The sequence below is a fragment of the Xenopus laevis genome, chromosome 1L, assembly GCF_017654675.1.
Source record: "Xenopus laevis strain J_2021 chromosome 1L, Xenopus_laevis_v10.1, whole genome shotgun sequence".
NCBI lineage: Eukaryota > Metazoa > Chordata > Amphibia > Anura > Pipidae > Xenopus > Xenopus laevis.
The window spans coordinates 148563142-148590308 of NC_054371.1; the positions used below are offsets into that span (position 1 = coordinate 148563142).

The 27167-nt window shown below is 35.8% G+C and overlaps 1 protein-coding gene across 1 annotated transcript in view; it reads right to left on the reverse strand.

Moving 5' to 3' along the window:
• Window positions 1-567: 567 nt before the first annotated feature.
• mfsd14bl.L (major facilitator superfamily domain containing 14B like L homeolog) overlaps window positions 568-27167 on the reverse strand; it is a 36497-nt gene continuing 9897 nt past the window's right edge. The window contains exons 2-12 of the mRNA XM_018259227.2: window positions 23937-24032; window positions 22847-22909; window positions 14668-14795; window positions 13003-13117; window positions 12030-12248; window positions 11791-11904; window positions 11134-11205; window positions 10122-10234; window positions 8492-8589; window positions 5381-5538; window positions 568-4670 (exon numbers count right to left, since the gene is read on the reverse strand). Coding sequence (XP_018114716.1) covers window positions 4455-4670; window positions 5381-5538; window positions 8492-8589; window positions 10122-10234; window positions 11134-11205; window positions 11791-11904; window positions 12030-12248; window positions 13003-13117; window positions 14668-14795; window positions 22847-22909; window positions 23937-24032 — 1392 coding nt within the window. The 3' untranslated portion in view covers window positions 568-4454. The remainder of the gene's footprint in view (window positions 4671-5380; window positions 5539-8491; window positions 8590-10121; window positions 10235-11133; window positions 11206-11790; window positions 11905-12029; window positions 12249-13002; window positions 13118-14667; window positions 14796-22846; window positions 22910-23936; window positions 24033-27167) is intronic.

Genomic DNA, 27167 nt, shown 5'->3' on the forward strand with positions numbered 1-27167 from the left:
ACGTTTTTTACTCTCTTTCCACTTTCCCTAATTTATATATGTTCAGATTAAGGTTCGGTATTCTGTCAAATCTTTTACAAAGGATTTGGCCGAATCCTAAACCAGGGGATGCACCGAATCCAGGATTTGGTTTGGGAATCCTTCTGCCTGGCCGAACAAAATCTAAATTTGCATATGCATATTAGGGACGGGACCAAAATCATGTGACTTTGTCACAACAAGGAAGTGAAAAATATTTTCCCCTTCCCACCCCTAATTTGCTTATGCAAATTAGGATTCCGTTTGGTATTCAGCGAATCTCTAGCAAAGGATTCAGCAAAAATCCATAATAGTGGATTTGGTGTATTCCTACCTCACTTTAAACAATATGTAAGTTTAATAAACAATAGACAGAAGAGAAAACTACAGTAATGAGAAGTGGGTATAAAAGTATTTATATTTGGGGTCCTGTTCAGTCACACATCATACAGAATGGCCGTCAGACACACATCTGATCCAAGAATCTCTCAAACAAACGTTCCACGAGTTATTCAGTGTGCCGAGATATGATGAAAAGACACAAATGAGTATAATTTGACCATTTATTATGCTTTATGAAGTCTGTTAACATAAAAACCAGATGCAAATTACAAAATGTATGTTATTTCTGCTGAGGGTATAACATTTTCAAAATATATATATTAAGAAAAAGAAAATCCTTTTCTGTCATAGATAATCCTTTATATAAAAGCAGTATATTTTCAGTCAAGAATCTTGTTACAATTATAAATACAAGATATACACAGCCTTTCTTTGAGGAAAAGTAAGTTTCTTACAAATATCTACATATAAAACATTAAAAGCGGTGCTCAGTTAACAGCTGGCTTTTAATGATTTATGTCTACACCAGAAAAATACATGTATGTCTGGTTTTTTTTTTCTTTTTTCAGAATTTTGCTCAGTGATTAATGGTTTAGAGCGGAAAAATAAAATTGAAAATCATTTAACAAGAATAATATAGCACTGAAAATGGCTAACTTGCACTCCTGGTATTGTTAGGCAGTAACTTGCGGCACTGCTCACCAGCTCTACTTGTCAGAGAGATTCTCTGAGCTGAAGTGGCACAGCAGTTGGAGCACTGAAGTTTGCCTAAACCCCATTCTATCACAATCTGCACAATCCTTAAAAACAACATAATGAAGGAAGAATTTATGATATGTTCGCTATGATTGGTAACAGTATTAAGGCTGGGTTCTACTCAATGGACGTTATTTACAATGTGTTTGCACTGCAAGGAGAAATATGGAACAGAAATAAAGTAACTAAGTCCCTGCACAGTCTTGCACTATGGCTGAATGGGCAGCCAAGTTAATAGAGTTGTCTACATTTGATTTAGCTTGTTCTAGTGGGCATTAAAGGAACAGTAATGCAAAAAATTTAAAGTGTTTTAAAAGAATGACAATATAAATGTACTGTTGCCCTGTACTGGTAATTCTGGTGAGTTTGGTTCAGAAACACAACTATAGTTTATATAATCAAGTTGCTGTGTAGCCATGGGGGCAGCCATTCAAGCACAGGATACACAGTAGACAACAGAATCCCACTGTACACTAGAGAGTTTATCGGTTATCTGCTGTGTATCCTGTGCCTTTTTCAGCTTTGAATGGCTACACAGCAGCTTGTTTGTATAAACTATTGTGTGGTTTTTGAGCAAACACACCAGTTGTACCATAGCAGCATAACAGTATTATATATTTTCATTACTTTAAAGACTAATTTTTTGGTGTTACTGTTCCTTTAAGCAACACTTAGGGGCTTATTTAAGTTTGCCCGAGTAAGGAAATCCCGCACAAGTTAATGAACTCATGCTGGGTTTCAGGCCCAATAACCTCATCAATCTTCATTTTTTTTCCACAAGCAGAAAAGTTTGGCAGCTTAATGCTGCCAAAATTTTTTTTTTCTTTTTTTAAACGCTCGCAGAAAAAAAACGAAGATTGACAAGCCTATCAGGCCCAAGACCCAGAGTGAGTTCATTAACTAATTAATCATTTAATTAATGGGGTTTCCTTAAAGAGTGCTGGCACAATCTTAAAATAGGTCCCTTAAGGTGGCCATTACGATCTTTCTTGGAAAAGATCTTTCCAAGAAAGATTGTTTGTTTCAATACACACGTATAGAGCTGAATCGTCTGGTATACAGGTACAAATAATAGAATTCTACCTGTATCCGACAATGGCCGATGTTTATAAAAACTTTCCACCCAGCTCGATCGATGAGCTGAATGATATCCAAGTTTTCTTCTGATATCGGTCAGCTTTTTCCACCATACACGCACTGAATATCGTACGAAAATTTGTTTAGTACGATATTATCTGTGGTCACCATTAGGCTAGTGGCACATATGGCTGTGCAAGCCAATCCACACCCACAGTCAGCGAGTGCACACATACACACAGCAAATATCGGCACAAAAACATGCATGTTTCTGCTTTCAATCCGAAATCAGCCTTGTGTGCTAACTGGATGATGCGATACCTTTGAGTTCCCTTGTAAGAAGGAGAGGATGGGATCATATCTCCATCTGAATTGCTACACAAGTAGAGAAACAGCCGTGTGCAACAGCTTGGGTCAGGGGTGAGCTACTTAGAACCAACTGCGGACGTCCAAATTGCTTCACCAGTGACAAGCAAGAGCTACTGGGGATACGCTGCAGCATTTATGCCTCAGCTGACAAACTTGATTGGATGTAAGCTGGCCTGCCAAGTATTTTGAACCACTTTCCTAGGACATATAAAGAGAGCACTGTAACCATTTTTTCTACCCTTGTAAAGCACAAGAAGTGCTGTGATCACCCAAGAAAACAATTAAAAAAGATTTAAACTTGTCAAAGCATTTTCAATGTCCACTGATCTGCTTGTTACACCTTTATGCATATTATTTACCAAGATAATATTAAGCCTCTGTATCTATGCCCTGCACATTTATTACAGGTAGGTTGAGCACAAATAACCCTAAGTGAGTTACAGAGAAATGCCCTGGACACAGCAGCCCTTTTTAATGGACATACATGTAACTTTGCATCCGTTCAGTAACCCAAAAAAGTAAACATTCGATTTCATCAGAGCAGTTACAATAATGAACGTAATAATGAACGTAAACATCTAACTTGTTGGGATATGCCACTAAGGCAAATCTGCATTTATGAAATCTAATTAATGAAATATAATATGTTCTTGGAGGTAGTGTAGATTTCTTCAGCTCGATGGGTTGCGTTACTTTACTCGAGCAACAATGAAACTTGCATCAGCAGTTAGAAAAAACATTGCAGGTAAGGAGTGTGTTATGTTGAACTTATTTGGGTCATGTCTGCTTTCTAATACCCATGCAATGCTCTTCCTTTCTCCAGCTCCTCCACTTCCCTGATGACATAACACCATTATTTTATGTGGGAAAATAAACCGGTTTGGGGATGTAGGTAGCGATGGCTGGTAGGTAGATATGCAGGTTGTAAGCCCAATAAATCAAACCATTCTTTACAGCAGCCCTATGCAAGTTAGGTTTTAGTTGTGGCTACACAATCTATACATTTCATCAAGTGTCATTCCCCGTCAATGAAATCCTACATGCTCCCATGTCTGGCAGTCTTGCATGCGCACTGGGTAGTTTCAGAGTCATGCGCTATTCTGCACATATGAAGGGCCATTATCCTAACAAAGGTGGCTTATTAGAAGTGACAGCACGTGGTGGATGGATGGTGTGCAGTGAGGGAAAAAAAGAAAACCGATGTATATGGGATACTCTATAAATATATAATATTTTAGTTACTAAATAGTGGCATCAACATTAATAAAACGGCTGCTTCGATTAGCACAAACTAAAGTGTAAGATAAGCTGGACGTCTGAGGATTTTGGTTTGAAAATTCTTGCAGCTGTATTTTATCACAGGAATGGTTTCTGCGGTTTGCTCCTAAATTGTCTTTAGAACGCAGAAGACATAGTTGCTCAAACTGAGCAGCAAGAAAGACAATACCAAGTCTTTAACCCATCTTTTTCCTAAAAATCTGAATGCAGGCACTGAAAGGTATAGTCAACACCAGCTCATTTTGCATATGGTACCCTTCTGAGACTTATATTCTGTCACTGCAACATCTAGTTTTTTTTTTTCACCAGACAAAATATAATGCAATGACATGGTTTGAGGTAGCAAAATAGACCAAACCAAGATTTTAAAAAAAAAATTCAAATCTCAAACCTTCAGCTGCTTGACCTGCTGGAGATTTTGTTTACCCATGCAAGTCCCTGTGCACCGCATTCGTAGTCCATTTTATACAAGAATGAAGACAAAAATAATAGTCTCCCATCTTAAAATGGAGCCAGTTAAAAAAAAATGTTACTTTAGCATTTTCTGAAACTGAGCCTGGTACATTCTTTTAGTTTTTACTTTATGCAACTTTTGAAAACAAGAAAAAAAATGTTCACACGCTGCTGTCCTGCAACAGGGGTTCTATATCCTCATCACTTCCGTGACCGGGATTATTAGTTTGAGTACTGCTAATCATGCTGCTATGCTTCCCTCCACTATTATTTTTGGATGAATGGCTGCTGTGTTCAGGTATGAATAAGGCAACCAAAAAGGCGAGAAGAACAGCACACGCACCAAACAAGAATGGGGGACCAGGGATAACCGCCGTCTGTAAAATAAGGAGAAAAAAAATGTTTAATATACAATATTCCTTTAAATAATTAGAATCAATTATAGGTTTCAGCTATAGGCCTTAAATGGATTCTGTCATGATTTTTATGGTGTACTATTTATTTCTAAATTAAACTGTTTACATTGCAAATACTATACTACTATATAATTTAATTCCTGAAAAAAAGTATATCTTTTTAGTTGTAATATTGGTGTGTAGGCAGCCATCTCAGGTCATTTTGCCTGGTCATGTGCTTTCAGAAAGAACCAGTGCAGCACTATGGAACTGCTTTCTGGCAGGTTATTGATTCTCCTACTCAATGTAGCAGTGGCACATGGATTTTTACAAATTTTTTTTGATCTACCAGGGAGCTGTTATCTGGTTACCTTCCCTTTGTTCTGCTGATGGGTTTCTGGGGGGGAAGAGAGGGGGTGATATCACTCCAACTTGCAATACAGCAGTATAGAGATGTTTATCAAAACACAAGTCACATGACTGGAGGTACCTGGGAAACTGCCAATATGTCTAGACCCATGTCAGATTTCTAAATTAAATATTACAAAATCTGCTTGCGCTTTTGAAAAACGTATATCAGTGGAGAACTCTGGAGAAGCACTATTAACTAATGCATTTCAAAAAACATGTTTTCCCATGACAGTATCCCTTTAAGCATGAAAATAATTTTTACCATAAAAATTCCTACTTACAGAATCAATTGGATCCTTTGCAGTGGTTTTGCCTGAACTAGGCACTGGTACTATTCCATTAAGCTCAACATGAAAGAGGTAAAAGACAAAACCATACAGCGCCGGACCCAGACCATTGCATAGTCCTCGAATACCGGTTACCATACCTTGAGCAGCACCTGTATGGGGGAGGGAACAAAAAGATGAGGACTACATAATATTGAGTAAGAGGCATCATGTTGTAAGATTGGTCATTTTAATGCCTGGTGAAAAACTTAATGTCCGCTCAAATTCCTTGATTAAAGTAATTGTTATTGGCAATTTATTTAAAAATTTGCAGATAAAAGCATTCAGTGCTTTAGCTTTCTTTACACGAGAATACCAGAAAAGGCTAAGTTTTGGTTATTCTGATTTTGTATTCCTTATCCTTCGATAGTTGCTTATAATCACAGACTATAATAAAGTACAAGTAAAATGCCAAACCAGAGCATGGTAAAACCCGACTCGCACTCCCTCCACCCGCTCCCCCTGAGCCTGACTTCTGGGTTCCTTTCATAGACCTATGCTGCCCGCCGATGATTTCACAAAAGGGGCAAGGGCGAGCAGGTGCACGGCTATAAAGTCGGATCCCGGAAGTCGGCAGTGTAATTATATGATTAAAGGAGAAGGAATAGCATTTTACAATTGGGGTGCCAAAAGTTAGGCACCCCCAAGTGACTATTTTTACTTACCTGAAGCCACGGGCCGGTGCTCCGATCAGCAGAAAACCGCACCGTGCCGGAGTTTAGCTAGCGAGCACCACGGAGAGATCCTCGCCCTGCTTCATCCTGCAGACGCATGCGCATTAGAGCGAAATAGCAGGCTTTCCGCTCTACTGAGCATGCGCAACTGTCAGAAGACCCCGAAGAAGCAGGAAGAATATCTCTCAATGGTGGTCGCTAGAAGAACCCCGGGGCGGTGCGGTTTTCTGCTGATAGGAACACCGGGGTTTCCGGTAAGTAAAAGTAGTCACTTGGGGGTGCCTAACTTTTGGCACCCCCAAGTGTAAAATTATATTCCTTCTCGTTTTAAATGCATGGGATGGCCTTCCCCTAATTTGGAGGTTTCTGGATAACTGTTTTCATGATAACGGATCCCATACCTGTATTAGTAAGGGAGTGTTGAAGTAGTTAATGGCTTGTTATAATAGATTTCAGGAAGATGATTGATGCAACTATCATTAAAAACAAGATTATAGAAGCAGAACCAAGTAACTGATTTATGTGCCACCTCAAAGAAATGGCCTCACATTTTCAATACCTGGAAGGACTTTTATCTTTTACATAAAATTACACAACCCATAAAGCAAGTAGAATGCATTATTGTGTAGCTTTTATGCTTTGGAGGATAAATTGTGCAGGCAGTAAGACTAAAAAGGAGTAAGGCAATCCCTGATGCCGCAAGCTTACAAGGCACAAGCCTCAAAGTACAAAGTATCAGTTATCGTTCAAGATAATTCAGTGCAAGACTGTGACATGCAAGAGCACATCTTTTTTTTTTTTTTATATTAGATATAACAAGCTTGACATTAAAGTGGATGCAAGGCACGTCCCAAATTGTAGAGATTCTACCACAGACTTGGAAAAGAAAACACTTTGCAATTTAGATTACATTATTTTTATGTAATTTTTAAAATAATAATAAAGCATCACATATAGGGGCAGATTCACAAAAGGTCGTTATTCCACAAAAAAATAAAGTTTTTTTAAAGAACGATTCAACTGAATATTTTCGCAAGTACAAATATCGCGTGGTAATTCAACATTACCGCAAAATGGTATTCTAATCGCACTTTGATCCTAACACATAATTCACAAACATAAGCATAAACTAGTGCGATAATTACTGTGAAATTTAACACCTCCCAGGAGTGGTGTTACTAAACGACAGCAGTTCCTGTTTGTCTGTGGTGACAAAATGGGTTTTTGCTTGAATCTGCAGAAGAGAATCAAGTCTGTGATCACCCTAGAGTGATGCATCCTCCAGTTTTCCGGGAAAGATCAACTCTAGATGGATTATCAGAGGAGCAACTGAAGGCCTTTATGAGGAGCTGGAGCCTTACCTACAGCCACTAACACATAGAAGCCATGCTGTCCCTGGCATGGTAAAACTTCTGTGCACTGTGCTCCCTTCGTTTTTTCGCTAAGTGGTTGTTTTCAGAAAGTAGGAGGGATTTATTGTGGAGTGTCGCAGCCCACGTTTTCACAGTGCCTTGGGCAGGTCCTAAATGCACTACGTTATGCGTCTGGGATTTATATCAAGTTTCCCAGGAATAGGAATGACTGGAATATGGATTTAGAATAACTGGTCTTAAAATAATGCACAAAATGCTATAAAATACCGCACACAGCTCAGCAAAAATTTACGCCAGATAAGTGAACTTTTAGGAGGTTATATTACAAAATCCGAATTCTTCTTTTAAATGAAAAAGAAAAAAAAGCTAGAAAACTGCGACTTTTGTATTCACAAAATTTTTCGTATTTGCCGCATAAAAAGACCGAATTTTTCGTGAAATCGTCAGAAAAAAATGAAATTTTAGGATTATCCTATGAAATCTAACGCAGAAAATAGTATCTTCGAACTGCAAATAGGACCTTTGCCATTGATTTCTACATGACCTTGACCGGTTGAAGATGGAGTATTTTCGGATCCTGCCTTTTTACAGCCTCAGGGTATAATAAATCTCGAAAAATAAGAATTTTTCTAGTTTTTAGCATTTGTACTTTAATAAATGAACCGATCGTTTATTATTATCATGTATTTATATAGCACCAGCATATTTCGCAGCGTTGTAAAGTAAATGTGTTTATACAACGAAATTACATTAATTCTTGCTTGCTCAGCTGCTTAAGGGTTAGGGCACACCTGGAGATTCAGGGAGATTTAGTTGCCCGGCGAATAAATCGCCTCTTCTTTAGGGCGACTAATCTCCCCGAACTGCTTCCCCGTGTCTTTCACCGCTTCAATGCAAAAATGCCTGCGCTAATGCACATACAATGCTTTTTATATTATTTTTCAGCATTTGTGTTGACAAATCATTTTGAGATTCTAAAAAGCTTAGCCAGACAAAGCACATTTTACCCTTTAACTAACCTTGTTGATCTGATTCAGCATTACGTGAAATGAGGGCACTCACTGCAGGGAATGTGATACTTGACATTGCTGCAACAGCTCCAGCAGCCCACATCATCCTGCAAAACAAAGAGAAATCTTTACTTACATACCAATGACAATATGACACATGAATAAAAGTGCTAAAATCGATTGCTATACTTACATCTCTGAACCTGACTTTGCTATATTTAAACTCATTATCTGTAATGCAACATACATTTCCCAAAGGCACACAGGTGCATGTCCCCTTTAGAGAAGCACTGTACATATGCCGTCTTTTTATAGGACATTGCTGTCAATGTGCTAAATTAACTATTTACTTATTCATGAAATTCAAGTTAATTGGAAAAAATTTTAGTCTTGTTGGGCACCAGACACTGGAAAAACCGTATGCAAGTATCATCTGCTTCCTAAAATGTAATCTTACACAGTGCAATTAACTTTTTTTTTTAAAGACAGGTTTAAAAAACATGAAATCCCCAAGATAAAATAAGACTAGATGCAGTTTACAAATTATACACATGAAGTACTTAAGCAGACCATTGTGGAGAAATATTTCTGTTTAACAATAAAAACAATAAATCTAAACAACTGAATAAAAATGCTATGCAAGTAGATTTTTAACTAAAGCAAGTGTTAAAATCAGCATAAGTTTGACTCAGTATGTTTAGAGGTGGCCATAGACGCAGCGAACAAAACAAATTCTCATACGATATCTGGTGAGCGTATGGTGGAAGACAAGCCAACCGATATTGGCAGAAGACTTGGATATTGGTCGGCACCAGAACATCGCCCATTGTTAGTGCTGAATCGTCAGATACAGGTAGAATTTTACTGTTTCTACCTGTATATCTGACAATTCAGTTCTACACGTGTGTATTGAAACAAACAATCTTTCCTGAAAAGACCTTTTCCAGGAAAAATCATAAATGTAATGTCTATGGCCACATTAAGTTCCCTTGCCAAAAGTGATCCTAAGTGTAAACCCTGGCACGCTTGGGGCCTGGTGTTTTTTCCACTATTTGGATCTTGATTTTTGGACCTTAAGGCTACTAAAAAATATTTACGCATTATATAAACACAATAGAATTGTTTCGCCACCAATATGTATTCATGCAGCTTGTGCTATACGAGCATAATTAAAACAAACAGCAGTCAATATGTAGAACAAAAGGGGCATTATGGGCTTCTCTGCGGCCTGCTGATTTGTTGTGATTTGTTAATAATGTGACTTTACTTCTAGTTTTAAATTCATCCTTTTTATTAAAAGAAAGAAAAAAAACATACATATTCCTAAATAATGCAGGTGAAAAGTATGCTCAGAACATCCACTATTCATTGAACTTGTTGGTGTTTCAATATATACTACATCTATTTTTGCCACCAGGATTGTAATTAGTGTATGAAGAATGATGCTGCAAAGGCAACTCTATACATATAAAAAAATTGGCATAGGAACTGTTAGAGTAAAGATACTGCAAAGGATAAACACAGGCTGCTCTCTATTAGAAGGGTGCACCTAATGAATCAGCACTTACAACTCATTGTTCTCAATAATTTCCCATTCATAAGCTTGCTTTTATTTCTTAAACAGAGCTGAAGTCCTTACCATGGTTGGGAACCAAATCCATACCAGGCCAACTGGAACATTTGAAAACCTAGGCCAAGGAGTACAGTATTCTTATTTCCAATTGACCGCATTAGTATACTCAGCAATAGAGTCTGTGAAACAAAATGGAAGAGGATAAAATCAATTTTCTTAATTAAGATTCCTCGTAAAATAAGGTTGGCCCTGTTTATAACAGATAACTGACAATGTATTATATTACATAGCAATTACAGCTTAACCTATTGAAAATAAAATCTCTGTATATTTTAAAGAGGAAAAAAAGATAAAACCACTGATCTAGGGGGGTGTCAATTAACTGGCCCGTGCATTTTTTTTTTTTTTTTTTTTTTAACAATTGGAGTAACAATTTTAACCATGTTTCTACCTTACCTTCTCCTTTCATTGTATACATATGAAAGGAAATCTCTAAATGGTTTGTTTCAGCACCGATATTCATAAATTACACAAAACAGCTCAATTACAGACAATAAATTCTCCATACTCTGTCCTCCTAAGATGCTGCAAAGCAGGGTTTGCAGCTGCCATGTTAAGCAGCACTGCTTCCAACATTTTGTTCCACTAACCAGGGTCATGCACACCCCCAAGCCAGGACTAAACCAAATTCCACTGCACATGATTATGTGCAGCAATCAGTGTCAGAAAGCAGAAATGATGGGGTTAAATATAGAAGGCGCTAACTCAGCTGTGCAGCTGGTAACAGCTTTTGGGGAGGGGGGCTTGTGCAGGGTCCAATGGTATGCAATCGGGTTTAGTTCTCCTTTATAATAAAACTAATGAAGTATACAAAAACAAAATGAACACTATAATAACAAAGCAAAGAAGCAAAGAAGGAAAAGCAAAGCAACATAACAGTTAGAAGGACAGGGATGTGCTGTTATCGTAACAGCTCAACAACAAAGAAATCAATATCTTGGCCTTCAGTTACTGGAACAGAATGAGCTACTTAGTAGAAAAGTAAATTAAAAACAGAATACTAAAAAAAAACACATACCTGGGCTACAATGGAGAGAATTCCCACAACTGCAATGAATGCTGCAATACTACCTGAATTGAAGCCTATGATCTGCAAGAAATGTCATTTCAATATTTTAGCCCTGTTTTTATAATAATATTGAACAAAAATCACCATCATCAAGACTATGGTCTCTGTAATATTTATTTTTATTCTCATTGTATTTCATGCCTATTGCAACCTGAAGTAATCATATATCAAATGTCAAATGGGGGGTATATGGGCAAATGCGATTTAGATAAACACACTGTCACAGATTATAAATAACCGATATCATCCTTAATTATGTATATCTTGCCATGTATATCTGTGCTTGCTTCTCTTGAATTAGTATGGATGAGTTTTGAACCTGTGACATCTCTTTAATCATCGATTATGTAATCTGTGCTAATTCCCATGACCAAGTTAGATTTGTGCAGTAATAGGTTGGGTGCCAGTGTGAATAACAGAGGTTTCAATGCAAAATCTATATATATTTCCGGATTATCACAAAAAAAAAATTAGACAAGTTTATGCTTTGTTTCAGTTATGTTTTCCTTCTGCTTCCAGTCTATATTTAAATACCCACATTTGGTCAAAATATTGTGGTGTGTACAATACATAACCTCACGGTACAATTTAATTTAAATCACTCACCTGTCTTAGATAGAGAAAAAAACTGGAATACTGCCCTGCTTCTGGCAAGTAGGACAAAAATACTGTTATACAAATTAGAAGAACTGTAGTGTCTTTTCCAATTTTTTTCAGAGACTGAAAGAGACAAAGAAAAGAACTGCAATAAAGACAATGTACAAAAAGATAGCTGTGTTCAGGGTAACAAAGAAAAGACAAAATTTGATATATATAGCAATGAATTTAGATAATGAGTTTCTTACAGTAAATGGGTCAGCTTGTTCCCACGAGATAGTCGCTCCCCAAGTTGTTGGTCTCATTTTCTCACGTAGAGATTCTGGCACAGCTAACAAGATGAAACAGATATCTAAGAGTGCTACGACAGTGGCTACAAGGACCACAAGGTTGTCACCATAAAATTTCGAGATGCAGGCCCCAATTGCTGGACTGGTCACTAAACTTGCTGCAAAGGTAGCCGATACCTTCAATGGCAAGAAGAAAAAAAAAAAGGAATTTTTAGAAACAATTTGCTTAAAATAAATACATTTGAAAATTTCTGCCTCTGAGAAAAAGGTAACATATATATCTATATCTATATCTCTATATATATCTCTATATATATATATATATATCTCTATATATCTCTATATATATATATATATATCTCTATATATATATATATATATATATATATATATATATCTCTATATATATATATATATATATATATATCTCTATATATATATATATATATATATATATCTCTATATATATATATATATATATATATATATATATATATATATATATATATCTCTATATATATATATATATATATATATATATATATATATCTCTATATATATATATATATATATATATATATATATATATATATATATATCTCTATATATATCTCTATATATATATATATATATATATATATATATATATATATATATATATCTCTATATATATCTCTATATATATATATATATATATATATATATATATATATATATATATATATATATATATATATATATATATATATATATATATATATATATATATATATATATATATATATATATATATATATATATATATATATATATATATATATATATATATATATATATATATATATATATATACAGAATTAGGTTGAGAAGCAGGAGATGAATTATCAATGTTCACAAAGGGGCAAATCAAGTTATTCTCATTATTTCTCACCAGGCCATATGCAGTGCTCCTTTCATGCTCTTGAGTGATGTCTGCAACATAGGCGAAGATTACTGAGAAAGTAACTGAGAATGCACCTGATACAGAGATCATAGCAAAATACCACCTGTAAAGCAATGAAAAAAAAAATGATAAGTAGCAGCTTTAGTTATTTTACACACCCACAAAACAGGTTGAACAACAGGTTAAAAAATGCTGGGAAATGTAGTCCAGCTCCAAATGAAGCTAAGAAAGACAGCATCCCCACCACATGCAGAATACAGAAAATACTCCAAGGCACAGATCAACCTCAGAACGGGGATAACCCCAGCGTTTGCTTGTGGCAATCTAAATGCTTTGACAGGGGTTATCCCCATTCTGCAGTTAACCTGTGAGCTTGAGTGTTTTTGTGTATTCTACATGCAGTCCAGCAACATCAGAGAATCCAGGGCTGAAAGGGAAGATTACCTTTAAATTACATTTTAGGGTGTTACATTTTTCATGTATGATTGAATGATTAGCCTTGTGGGTTGCTGACCCTGGAACAAAAGAACGGACGCTCTTTATAACTAAATTTTTAGACTTGATAAAACATTGCCTTTTCTGAATATTTATATGTACTAAATTAAACACCTTTTACACCATGCAATATATTGGTGTGATCTAGATTTTCTCTATTAGTATTAGGACTGGTCACAGATTGAGAGGGGCATTCTGTCTGTGTTAATCACCTCACTGCCAGGATTCTTACTGTCATTTTTACCTTCAATGACCTACTTTTCTATAGAGGCCATTTCCTATTCTAAACTGTGGCCTGACTTCTATTTAATTGGATCCCTAGCAACCTAAGTACAGAGATTCCAAACTGAACTGGAGAACAAAATATGAAATAACACAACAAATAAATAGACAATCCCATAAAAGTTATGGTAAAACTACTCCTAAAGAAAGCTTTAGATTAGAATCATGAAATGTTAGGAGATCACTATTATAAACGGCATCTGCACAACCAAAACAGCAAGACACCTGCTACTTCATGTGAACTGAGAAAAAATTTAATAATAATGCCCCAAATTCATAAGAATTCTTTTCCAGATAATTTGAATACGTTAATTAATCCTAGCGTTCAAAAAATATTTGGATAGTCCAGTGTAGAATTGTTTGACGGAAAGATACATCAGGGAACCAATTGTGCACATTACAATATGAAAAAGGATACATCATTTCCATCTTTGCCATGGACTGGAAAATCAATACAAAAACGTAAACTCAGGCTGAGCCAAATTCAGCATAACTATTTCAATGTTAAAGAATGGGATAGGATTTGCATCCGAGAATTACTGCATATGTTTGCATGCATCAGTTCATTGTATCTCATTTTTCAGGATTCACTACAATTAGCATTAAGGGTGACACTTATGAAACATGTGGACTTTAAGATACAGGTATTTATCATCAAAGGGCAAAATGTCTTTAAAATTGTATCTAAGTGGTAGAATCTTCCATAGATTTATCTTAAATGACAGTAAAGCATGATGGCATAGATTTTTTGCAGAGAAACTTTGGTCTCTGCCGAATTTAAATTACAAGTTTGCTATTTAAAGAAAATATTTATATTGTTAGAGTTATTTTGCTACACCCACCTTCATGATACAAGAACAGATACTCATCACTTACCAAGGACTTATGCTCATTAAGGGGATTGGGAAGCAAGTAAAGAAAACAGTCACCAGAAGGAAAGACTTTCTTCCATAAACATCTGATAAAGCACCTATTAGCGGAGCACACATAAAAGATAAAAAGCCCTAAACAAAAAAAAAACAAAGATAATATAACGTTAACATCAAACAAAAAAAACATAAACCACTGTATAAAGATGCACTGAACCACATTCAATAAGTTATTTTATTCATTCCATCCCACAATAAAGCAAATTATAAAAATGTTTGTCAGCATATTAATCTTATGTATATCAAAAGCATATAAGGAAAACTATACCCCCCAAACAATATAGGTCTCTATAAAAAGATAATGCATAAATTGTGTAAAACCCTGCTTCATTTAAATAAACCATTTTCATAATAATATACTTTTCTAGTAGTTTGTGCCATTGGGCAATCATAAATAGAAATTTGCCATTTTAAAAAATAAGGGTCGCCCCCTGGGATCGTACATTTCACCGTGCACACAAACATACCAAACAAACTATACTTCTTAGGTCACATGAGCCAATTAACAGACAGAGTTCTGTCTTTGCTTCAACACCTCTTCCTTTTACAGTTAGAGCTGCAGTATTTCTGGTCAGGTGATCTCTGAGGCAGCATCACAAAATGGGGGTTCAAGGCAAGAGATGTAAAAGGGCAATATTTACTTAAATATATATTCCAGTTTGATAAGATTTTTCTGTTGCTTAAGTATTCATGTTGGGGGTATAGTTTTCCTTTAAGTACACAATATTAAATCCTGTCTTTAAAGTCAGTCTGGGGAATACAAACTTCTAAAAACACAAGTGGTGGATCCTTCACTGGTATTTGGGAAAACCCAGTGTTCATCCACCATACTGCACATATTTCAGAATGAAAATCTACACATCAACATGATGGAAGATCCAAGTAAACTGAATGGAAGGAGACAGTACCACGCAGGCACTGGATTACTAAACTGGCAGGCAGAAGCATATTTTTAAAACTGACTATTGGTTTTGCTAAAACACAATGTGAGGGCAATTTTTGGTTTTGCTAAAACACAATATGAGGGTGAAGGTGATTAAGACTGATGGACAAAAGGCAAGTGGAAAAAAAATACACAGTAGGTATTATATAAACACATTGAAAATCAACTGGATTAAATTCATTTGTCATTCCTGAAAAATAATATGTAATTGGAAACGTTTTTGAAACTTGATCCCTAAAAAGGTTGCTTCTGACGTATTTACAGCAAATATTTTCCAGTGTGAAAAGAGCAGCAACATCAAAATATACTGCTATCATGTATAGGTTAAGAAAAGTGTTTGCTGGAGAAGTTCCAGTATACAGTATAGAAGTATATTATTATATAAAATTATTATATATGTATTTTCTTTCATTCTTATTTTTAAGCCAACATGTACCATGAGGGCTTCTGTTCACATTTCAATAGGTCTGTAAGGTCCACATCTAAATGGCTGATAACAGATTACGAGTTTAAAACTTAAATGCCGATTGTTGCTACCAATATTATTATTATTGCATTATTTGCAGATGCTGTACAGTAAAAGGGGTTCAGACTTACGTGCAGAGAAGGGAATTCTTCCCTTTACAAAGCACTTGTGAGGCCCAATATAAAGCATCAAATTTACAGTACTCTGAAGAGACATTGCCGTCTTACAGAGCTTATAGAGAAAGGATGCTTTATATAGAGTAGCTACTTTGTTGACTGCCAAGTCATTTACAAGCTGTAGTAAAAGGCATTTTGGTTGAGTAGCCCCTTTCCACGTTTATGTATAAATAAATAAATCCTGGAATCCTGAAATGCGAGGAGCAAAATTTCTTTTTTTTTCTGCTTTTTTTCTCCAAAGATTACTACTCACGCAGTCCACAGTTTTTTTCTTTGTCTAACCTCTGTAACCTGCACATGGTTGCCACAAGCCCGTAGTCATATTCTCATATAAAAGAACCAACTACATTACTGAAATCTTGATCATAGCTTAGTTGCTGGTCAGGTTTTGCTTGACAAAACAGACATAGAGCTGTGCTTTCAACAGTGCTTCTTTTAGTACAAGCTGTTATGACCAGAATGATGATTATTGGGAGATTCTCTGTATTGTGACTGGATAACCTTTAATCAGTGTACCTGTTAGAAAAAGTGCTCAAGTCTTACCGGCACAAAGTAAATATATGCAGCTGACTAAATCTGTTATTATCTCCCTACTTTAGTGGGTTAAAGAAAATAATTTTACTGGATGACCAAAACGCAAGTCAATACTGCAGTGCTTACTGGTTTCAGTGAATGAGACGAGTTGTTTCTGGGTTTTGTGATATTACTCTCATTGCCCAGCTTCTCTGTAGTGACTGATTAGGTTACTGATTAAGTCATTGATTAAGCTGCCTGCATGTCTGTTAAAACTTATAATAAGACACCTATCAAATAGCTGGCCCATCCTACTATTTGTGTCTGTCAGTTACGCATCCACTTAGGGCTTTAGCACACGGGAAGATTTGGGGAGATTTAGTCGCCTGGTGACTAACCGCCTCTTCTTCAGGGTGACAATCTTCCCCGAACTGCCTTCTCCCTGGCTTCCGCCTTCTAAAATGAAAATTCGACTGTGGCACTTCGATTTCCGAAGTCGCCCGAAGTTTCCTCGCCAGGCAACTAAATCTCCCGAATCTGCCTGTGTGCCAAAGCCCTTAAGCTCTACTGGGTAGAACAAAAACATTTTGTCCTTGAAGGAATTGTTCAGTATAAAAGTAAAAACTGGGTAAACAGACTGTGCAAAATAAAAAATGTTTCTAATATAGTTAGTCAAAAATGTAATGTATAAAGACTGGTGTGACTGGATGTCTAACATAATAACCAGAACACTACTTCCTGCTTTGCAGCTCTCTTGGTGTCCACTGATTGGTTACCAGTCAGTAACCAGTGACTTGAGGGGGGCCACATGGGTCATAACTGTTGCTTTTGAATCTGACCGGCATGCTAAGGATCTGATGCAAACTCACTGAACAGTTATGTCCCATGTGGCCCCCCTTCAAGTCACTGACTAACAGAGTTAGAGAGCTGAAAAGCAGGAAGTAGTGTTCTGTTCGACATCCAGTCACTCCAGCCTTTATACATTACATTTTTGGCTAACTAACTATATTAGAAACATTTTTACACTGAACTGTTCCTTTAATACTATACACAATTACACATTGTTTTTAGGAAAAAAGTAAACTCTATTTTGATGACATCAAAGCAGTTCCTGAAATTATTCGTCAGCATAACCTTTGGTAAATCAGGCGGGTAGAATAATAAATATGGACATTGGGAAATGAAAAGGTTTGGAAATTAAGCACCGTGCCCCACATGTACTATCTAAATATTGTGCCACAAAAAAAAAAAACAATAGAAACAAAGATCCCAGTAATTTGTCCAGACACAGGGGAAAAATTGAATAGTTTATAAAATCATGTCATGGGTAGTTGCATTTCTCATCTGAGGATGTGAAACTATATACTTCTCCCTCCACCTTTCACAGGAACAGACAAAACCCACAGCCAGGAAACGTACAAGTAGACAACAATAGGCTATATTACTTTTTTACTTCTCTATTTTAAAAGGAGAAGTCAAGCAATTCCAACTTTATATGTGCAGTTAGGACACCTCTGCCACTCCCCAGTCTACAGCTTAAAAGTCTAAATATTACTTTGTCTATAAAAAATAAAAATTCCTATTGATTATTATTGGTTAAGCAGAAGAGGGATGTACTTGCCAGATAAGCCATGATGCACATGCTACCTATGTGACCTGTTTGTCATTGCTGAGGCCAAATAGAGTAGTGCTGCAGAGTACATGTCAAGCCTCCCTGTGGAGTACAGCCATGCCAAAGGTGAGAGCGCAAGGACATTCAAAGCTACAGCTGACACAAGCTCAGAGAACAGCTATAGATAATAGGTTGTTACAGATATCTTAAGGTGGCCATAGACGTAGAGATCCGCTCGTTTGGCGATGTCGCTAAACGAGCGGATCTCTCCCCGATCAGCCCACATTGGGCGATATCAGGCTGATCCGATCGTGGGCCCTAGGGCCCAACGATCAGATCAGAACGGAGGACAAACGGGCGGTCGGATCACGGGACGGCATCAACGAAACGATGCGGCCACGATCCACCACGATTTTCTAACCCGCCCGACTTTCGAATAGATATCGATCAGGAATGCCCGTCGGGGGGGGGGGCTGTACACACGGGGCGAAAAGCTGACGACTTGGTCTGTCGGCAGCTTATATCGGCCCGTGTATGGGGGCTTTAAGGCAGGCAAATGACAGATGATAGAGATAGGTCCACTGACAAGGATTTAAATTAGCCTTTACAGTGGCCTTTTACATATGCTGCTACTTGTATTAATACTTGTATTAATAAAGAAAAATAAGAAAAAATAGAGAGCCCATCTGCCAAATGCTGGCTGTCTGGCAGGGATTGCTCAGGAACATCTACTTCCAAGTCTCTGTGCAATCCTTGTACTATCTCCCATGAGCTGCATGCTCGCTATTCATATGAACTGAGAGCAGCTCTCAACTACTCATTGAGCGGAAAACTGTGCTCAAAATGCCACATGTGCCATTAGTCCAAGACAAGTGGTTTCTCAGATGGCTTTTTCATATTGGTAGGAGTACAACAAGCACCACCCAGCACCACAAGCCACGGCCTCCAATAGTATGTGCACGTCACTTCCACACATGGCATGAGGGCAAGGCAGCATTTGACATTTCCCACCAAAAGAACAAATATGGGGGGTTACATAGTTATAGTTACATAGTTAAATTGGTTTGAAAAAAGACAAAGTCCATCAAGTTCAACCCCTCCAAATGAAAACCCAGTTGGTTTACTAATGCTTCCGATTCAGGTACTAAAATCAATCGGGACTTGCTAAACTCACACGTGCTTTCCAGAGCACAAACAAATAGTAAAATAGTAAGTTAGGTCGAAAAAAAAAGACATCCATCAAGTTCAACCTTCCATGTCTATATATAAACTGTGTAACTGATAGTTAATCAGAGGAAGGAAAAAAAAAAACATTTGAAGAGGGGAAAAAATCCCTTGGCTTGCCGCTAATCTTTTTTTTTTTTTTAACCCAAACAAGCTTTTCAAGAAGAATATGAAGTTCAGTACCTAAAACTTGCAGAGTTTTTTATTTTTTTGTCAGGGTAAAATAGATCATCAGCAAGCCAATGTATTCAGATGTTGAACCCATGCGTGAGTTTAGGAAGTCAGTGTGATTTTAGTACAGTACACAGAGGCTGAAGCATTAGAAAATCAGCCCCTATGTCTGACATAACCCCAAATGATTTGTATTTTTTATATTTCTTTTTTTGTTCTTCCCATTTAGTGATCTTATTTCTTTGCATGCCAAAGCTAAAATAGAAAAAGACCTCTCAATGTGGCACTGTTGTAAATGTATACATAGTATTGCAGATAAAGGATATGTGAGATACTAGTTCTGTATATCTAAAATGCTTGCCAAAAGCAAGAAGTAACTGGACATACAATAGAATACCAGAAAATACACTTCCACCACACAAGCGCTAGAAGTACAATTTTTTTTTTTTTAAATAAAGGTGACCATATAATTACCCCTTTCCAGCATGAGCTGACCATCCTAAGGTAGAAAATCTTAAAGGCCAACGGAGAAAGCAGGTATATAGAGAATTTTAAATTCAACTTAAGAGGAGCTGCTAATGATGAAGAACTTTAGACTTAAAGACGTAGACTTTAAACCAAGCCAGAATATGAACTAGAATGTTCTTAAAGTAATAGCATATGGGGAAATTGGTTCCTTTGTGCTACCGCGGGAGAGAATATTTTTCCACCGGCAATAAAGTAAATCGCAGATGAGAAAACATACGCATAAGTCATCTAAAGTTGCCTTGCATGGAAAGTAAGCATTTTCAGGAGATTTCGAGCGCATATTGGTGCATATTTAATTGCAGATAACAAATTACGGGCTGCGGAGTCAGTACATAAACTCTTCAACTCTGACTCTTCATTTTATGGTACCGCCAACTACGACACCTCTGTTTTTAAAGGAACAGCAACACCAAGAACTGAAAGTGTATCAAATTAATTAAAATATAATGTATTGTTGCTCTACACTGGTAAATCTGGTGTGTTTGCTTCAGAGACTACTATAATTTATATAAAAAAGCTGCTGTGTAGCCATGGTGGCAGCCATTCAAGCTGCATGAAAAAAGGAGAAAAGCCACAGGTTACATAGCACAAACCAGATAAGCCATAGCTCAAAAATATAAACCACATGATTTGGTAATTCTAAACCAATCAAAGTTAAACAACATAAAGCAAAAACAATTGGAAAACCTAAAACAACGTGTATATTAATTGAACCTGGCATATAAACGTAGAATGGCTATTAAATACAATCCAAAATTAACTAAAGTATTGTTCTTTTAGAAACATAATTGCTTCTGCCATAGTCTCCTTCATAGAAGCTCTTAAATCTGATTTGATTATTTTCAGTATTTCCATTTAAAGTTACTTAAAGTTGGTACAGTTTTACTTCGGACTCCGACTCTACACCTCTTAACAAATTGCCCTGTCTGCAATCACCCTTAGGCAATCAAATTTCTTAAGCACACTTCCCCTTAGATATTACAGGGGTGAGATCAGTAAACACATTTTTTTCTCCTGTTTAGTCATACAAATTAGGAAACCAAGTCATACTGATAGGAAGGGCAGTTAAACAAATTTTACAGGCTGGATTAACATTTTCACGTTCCAAGACATTTCCAGTCACATTATATTTTGAGCAAACCCCACCCTTCAGAGCATTCATTCTGTTTCCTTTCTGTGATTTTTACTGGAGAAATACCAAATAAATTAAACAAATGTCTTAAATAATGAAATAACTTTCAACACTGCACAAAGGGGAAGTATTCCCCTTGTTTAACATAAGTTCAATGAGCAATGCTTGTGCTTAACATTACTTTTAGCTTTGTTAACATTGAAAATGGTTTTGGTTTTCTTGAGCTAAACAGGGGAACTGAACCTACTCTCCATGTGTTTGTTGCCAGGTAAATAACTGCACAGATAATCGCCCTGCACACTGGACCTCTAGTTCTAAAGGTGCAGAATATGCATTTTATTCGCCTGTGTATTGATCGTTTCCAATTGGAATATTTGTATGATAGCAACAAAACTGGCAATATGCTATACCATTAATTTTTTTGATAATATTTGCTTTTGTTGACACGGCAGGGGAAAGAAAAGTTAACCATATTTAATAGTTAGTTTTGTTTAATGTTGCAGCACAGATATTCACTAGATATAACAGTTTATTAAAATCAGTAAATAGCAGTTAAACTATTTCACAAAGCCAAAAGTTTCTTATTAACTGCACCAGATGTTCTTCATTTATTGTGATGGGACTTTCCAACATATGTATTATCTTAAAAGTGTACAGTTGAAACAAAAGTCACCATTAAATCTAATGTTTTCCCAAACTAGAGGAATTACCTGAATAGCGGCTGTGTTTGTATTGTACTTATGTGTTAGGGGTGGAGTAGGAGAAAGAAGGCTGGCATACACAAGCAAGTAGTGATTGCTGACCATCTCATACACATGAAGTTCAATTTTATTCTTTAAATGAACTTCTATTGCAGTTTTTATACGAATATGGAATCAATTATTTATTATAAAAACTATGCACAGTAAATTTTTGTTTCATGGACCAACTGCACAACCTATGTCCATTCCTTTTAGCTTTAAAATTGTCAAATAATTATGGCATTAAAAATAGCATTAAAGCATTAACTGTCCATAAAAGAGAGGGTTTAGAAAAAGACAAACAAAAGAAAGAACAAAAAAGGTTCCTCGTAATTAATGTTTTTAGTCACGGTAATCTTACCCTACCTCTAGGTTTCTTATCAAAGTTCTGTTTTACCCTTTATCTGCCATGAATTTGTAGCCAAAATAAAGGATTCTCCCACACGTGCTTCCTCCCAATAATATATAAATGCACCACCAGTCTTTTACATGTCCATGCTAATTTATGACTTTCTTCATAAGTGTTCTTGCAAACATGAACATTTCCGGCATACTTTTAAGTCAACATTTAAGATCAGCAACAATGCAACATTATCACAGTTCCATAACTATTTCACATACCTTTACTCCTTGAATTAGTCCATTCATTAAAAACGTATGCTGAGGAAAAGTTTCATGTAACACCTAGAAAGGACAATATCCAATTAGAACAGTAAAAATTATCACTATGCTTTATTTATAGAAATTCTGTAGTCATTTACACATTATTCACATCAATCCTTGTGGATCTCACAAAACAATTTACAGTTATATATATGTGGTTATATATGTCATATAGAATTCCTGTAGGTTTTTGCAGTGTAGAAGGAAACTGGAGTACTCAGAAAAAGATAAAATAGCAATGATGGTCTTACAATATGTAAAAAAAATTAAAATAGAAGCTTATGAAAATTTACCTTTTAAACTTATAATTTATTTGAACAGTTTTTTTGGATTAGGTATCTAATACCCATACATACATACATACATACATACAAGTAATACATAGATTTTTTTGGAATTTATAGTTGACTAATGTTGTTTTGAATATTCATATCAAAAGGTGCCAACTGTCAAACCTGTTATATCTGACATATACTGCTAAATGGTAATCATCCTAATATGACTCACCAGTATAGCTGCCTCTGCAACTGTTATTTGTATCTAGGTAGACATATTTTTATTAATATAGTGCTACTACTTGTATTTGCAGAGCTGTTCATTCACATTTTCCTTGTAGTGTTTTTTTGTCTATCAGTTGAATCAGTTATAATCAGAGTCTATTGCTCAACTGTACTGTACATGGAAGAAATATGTCAAGCACATAGGCATACCACATGCAACAGGAGTTTACTTAGTAACATTGTATCTATTATTTTAGTGTTGAACATAATGAGTGTATCGCTATGAATTAGACTGTATACATAGAGGGGGTTGACATATTAAGTTGGGGGGTGGGCAGATGGGTGGGGTTGGGTATTTAAAAGTGCTGTCATGGTCATTTAAAATATGTTGCTTAATAAAGGAGAGTGGGGCTCCTAAAGATGGCATATGAATTTTGGACGCAATTTTGCCAATAAATATTTCATGGTATACAAAGCATTTTTGCATTTCTATATAAAAACAGTTAAAAGCCTTTTAATAACCACAATGAAAGGGTTTCAATACTTACAACTAACATGGGTGTTGTCAACAAGCCCCAGGCAAAGAACTCCAAGAAGATAACTACCACAGCATGATATACACTTGGTTTTCCAATGCCTTGGTGCTGATTGGGAGACAAAAACGTAAAAGCAAAATTACAAACATTTAAGAAGACAGTTTTTAAACAAATAATTCTATCCATTAAAGGAGTTATAACATTTTTAAAATGGCAACTAGAGCCATATCCAACATTGCTTATGAACTTAGTCTTATAGCAAAGAGCAGCTGTGCTACAAACCAACATTTTCCGCAGTGCTTTACAGAGATTATAAATTGCAAGGGTGCAATAACAAATATCATATATTTTAAATTAACAAATCCGCTCATAAAAAGTTCATTTACATGTTATTACTGTACTTCTACACAGACTTGCCTTTTGACACAAAGGAATATAAATCTGAATGTAAGTTTAAACAGTTAGTAAGTAACATTATTTCTTTCTTGGAACTGTAGAAGAGTATTGTATCCACAACAGACAATCAACAAAGGAGAGTAAGCACAATAAAGTTCCACATCTCTCTCTCTCCACCGGAAGTTTCATTATGACTACACTGAGCACAATTGCTTGGTCAGCTATGGGGTTTGCAGTGAAGCTTGCTTTAAATTTGTTAAATTTCGCTAAACAAATTTCCATTCAGACATGAAATATTAACTACAGATTTGTGTTCCTTTTATTTTGAAATTGCCAGCAAACCACCTGCTGTTAGAAGCAAGCTGGAGCGGTTTCTGTTAGAGGGGTGAATAGATATGTAAGGCCGCCAGGGCATTTTGGCACAGTAATGCTGTGGCCAGACGAGCAATGTGCAAGGTTCCGCTGACCATCTGCTTAAGATGTGCCGAGCCAGCAAACTGTAGGGAAATATGTGGGTCACAGGATTTCCAAACTTGACAAGTAGTGAGTGAAATTCAGTCAGGCACATGGTGAATAATTTCTCCAAAAGTTAATGGCACATAAGACAAATGCACTTGTAAATGAGTCTTATCGACTTATAAATATGAGATACTAAATACTTTTATTCTTTGATTTTCAGAAGTACTCTCAGATTTACTATTTTTCTTAGCCAACTATCAATGCTTTGTTAAATCACAATCAAGACAACAGGCCTGTACTTTTTCCACCATACACTATTTGATTAAGGAACAGCTTCCAAGCATCAGCAGCTGTGATGTGGTTAGTTGCCAAGCAGCAGTTAATGACCTACAAAACGGTGGCTCTATTAAATCCTCAGCACTGTGCCAGTATTTTTTTGAATACAAAAAAAAAAGTAAAGCTTCTGGGCAATAACAATTCTTGCTGGACTGACACAAAACGATCATTCTTTGTAGTGGTTTTTCTGCATCTAGTAGCTGTGGTTTTAAGACCTGTAAGATCCATGCACCTTTCATAAGCTGCATAGACTGGGGCCTACGAAAGTTGCAAGATTCTGCATCATCCAACAGTCCCTACCATGCTCCACAAATTCCAATGTTCCTTAGTCCAATATATTGAACTGAATATACTTCTAATAAGACCAGAATTTAAGGCATAAAACCACATTCTTCAACCCTTATATTTGCATGTAATTAGAATTAGGGTGTAAACCTAAGTTTTCATCTAAAACATATCCAATCCCTTAGAGGCAGAGTTAGCAAAAATGAAGATTGAGGGGTTTTTGCTATTCGAGAAAAAACAGTGGAACAGAGAGAATGTGATTATTAAAGAAATAATGTGACCATGAAAAAATCATCACATAAAAGCTGCCAAATTTCAGTTAATGGGAAGTGTCTCTAAAGATTTCTAAGAAACTTTATTTGTATATAACACAAAACCAGGACTATTAGGTCACATAATTTTTCCAAGAATTAAAAAAATAAAAAAAAGTGTTGCATGTTCCCCCCCCCAACAATCCTTTTCTTTCCTAACATTCAAAAATGTATAAATCTGCCCCTTAATGTAATGTAAATAAAACTCAACTGAACACAACAATTTCTGTTCACAGATTATAAAAATTATTTTCACTAATATAAACAAATTCCAATTTTGATTACCGTAGTTTCAGTTATTGCCAGAACCTTTTGTTGAGGTTTCTGCTGAACCAAGAAGTATTCATCAAACTTCTATAACTATTCTACGTTTTAGGGGGTTATATATTAAAGGTTGAGTTTGTGAGGTTTTTTAAAACTCGAATGAACTCAGTTTAAACAAATTTGAATATTTGCTTATTTATGAAAAAAAATCCAAATATAAAAATGCAATCGGAAAAAAATAAGACTACCTCAAATTTATTGAGTTTATAGGTTTTAACCTTGAATACCTCAAATTTATCGGTATCAATCCCAAACAAGTATCAAACACCCCAAAACACCCAAAAATTGTGAAGGCAAAAATCATCTACAAATGGTTCAAGGGACCTCTGCCATTGACTTTTACATTAATTTAACAAGTTTTAGTGGGAGTATTTTCAGATTCTGACTTTTAGCAGCTTCGAGGCATAAGTATCAAAAAATTCAAGTCCCCCCCCCTGAAAAATGTGGGAATAAAAAACCTGTCATTTTTTGAGAAAACACAACTCAATAAATAACCCCCTTAAAGTTAAGAGTCCTAATGAACCATTTAAAAAGTTATTTCGCTTACAATACTTTTGTGAGTTTCATTTAATGTTTCTTGTCCTAACTAAGTAGAGGCACAGGTTTCGCTATCAAAAAAGCTCCAAAATATGGGAATTATATTTCCTACAGAGTCCAATTTAAACAAGCAAATCTAGTTTAATGTTTTATTATTTAATAATGAAGCTGTGCCTTGTATATTATAGTAGATAAAATACCATAATCCATGTTGCTAGCAAAAAATATTTTTAAATATTATTGGGAGATTTTTTCATGTTTAACTGTGTTAAGTAGATCTTTAAAGCCCTAAGCTTTGCAGGGTATAGATCCTGTACTGCATTCTTCAGTGGGAGCAGTGTTTAAGCCTTTACACAGGAATTATATTTTTGACTCACACTCAGCATACATAGTTTGTATTTCAGGAAACACATGCTTCAACAGGATTAGACAAATGTTTAGGGAAGACTATTTTTGATCATTTTCCCCCACCTCACACCAAGAGATAAAAATAACCGTCTTGCTGCTATTTTGGAAATTTGAGACCATGCAAGTCGATTTTCAATGTTCTAGTAAAACCAATTTCTTAAAAAAACTATGGGTATCTATCTAGACA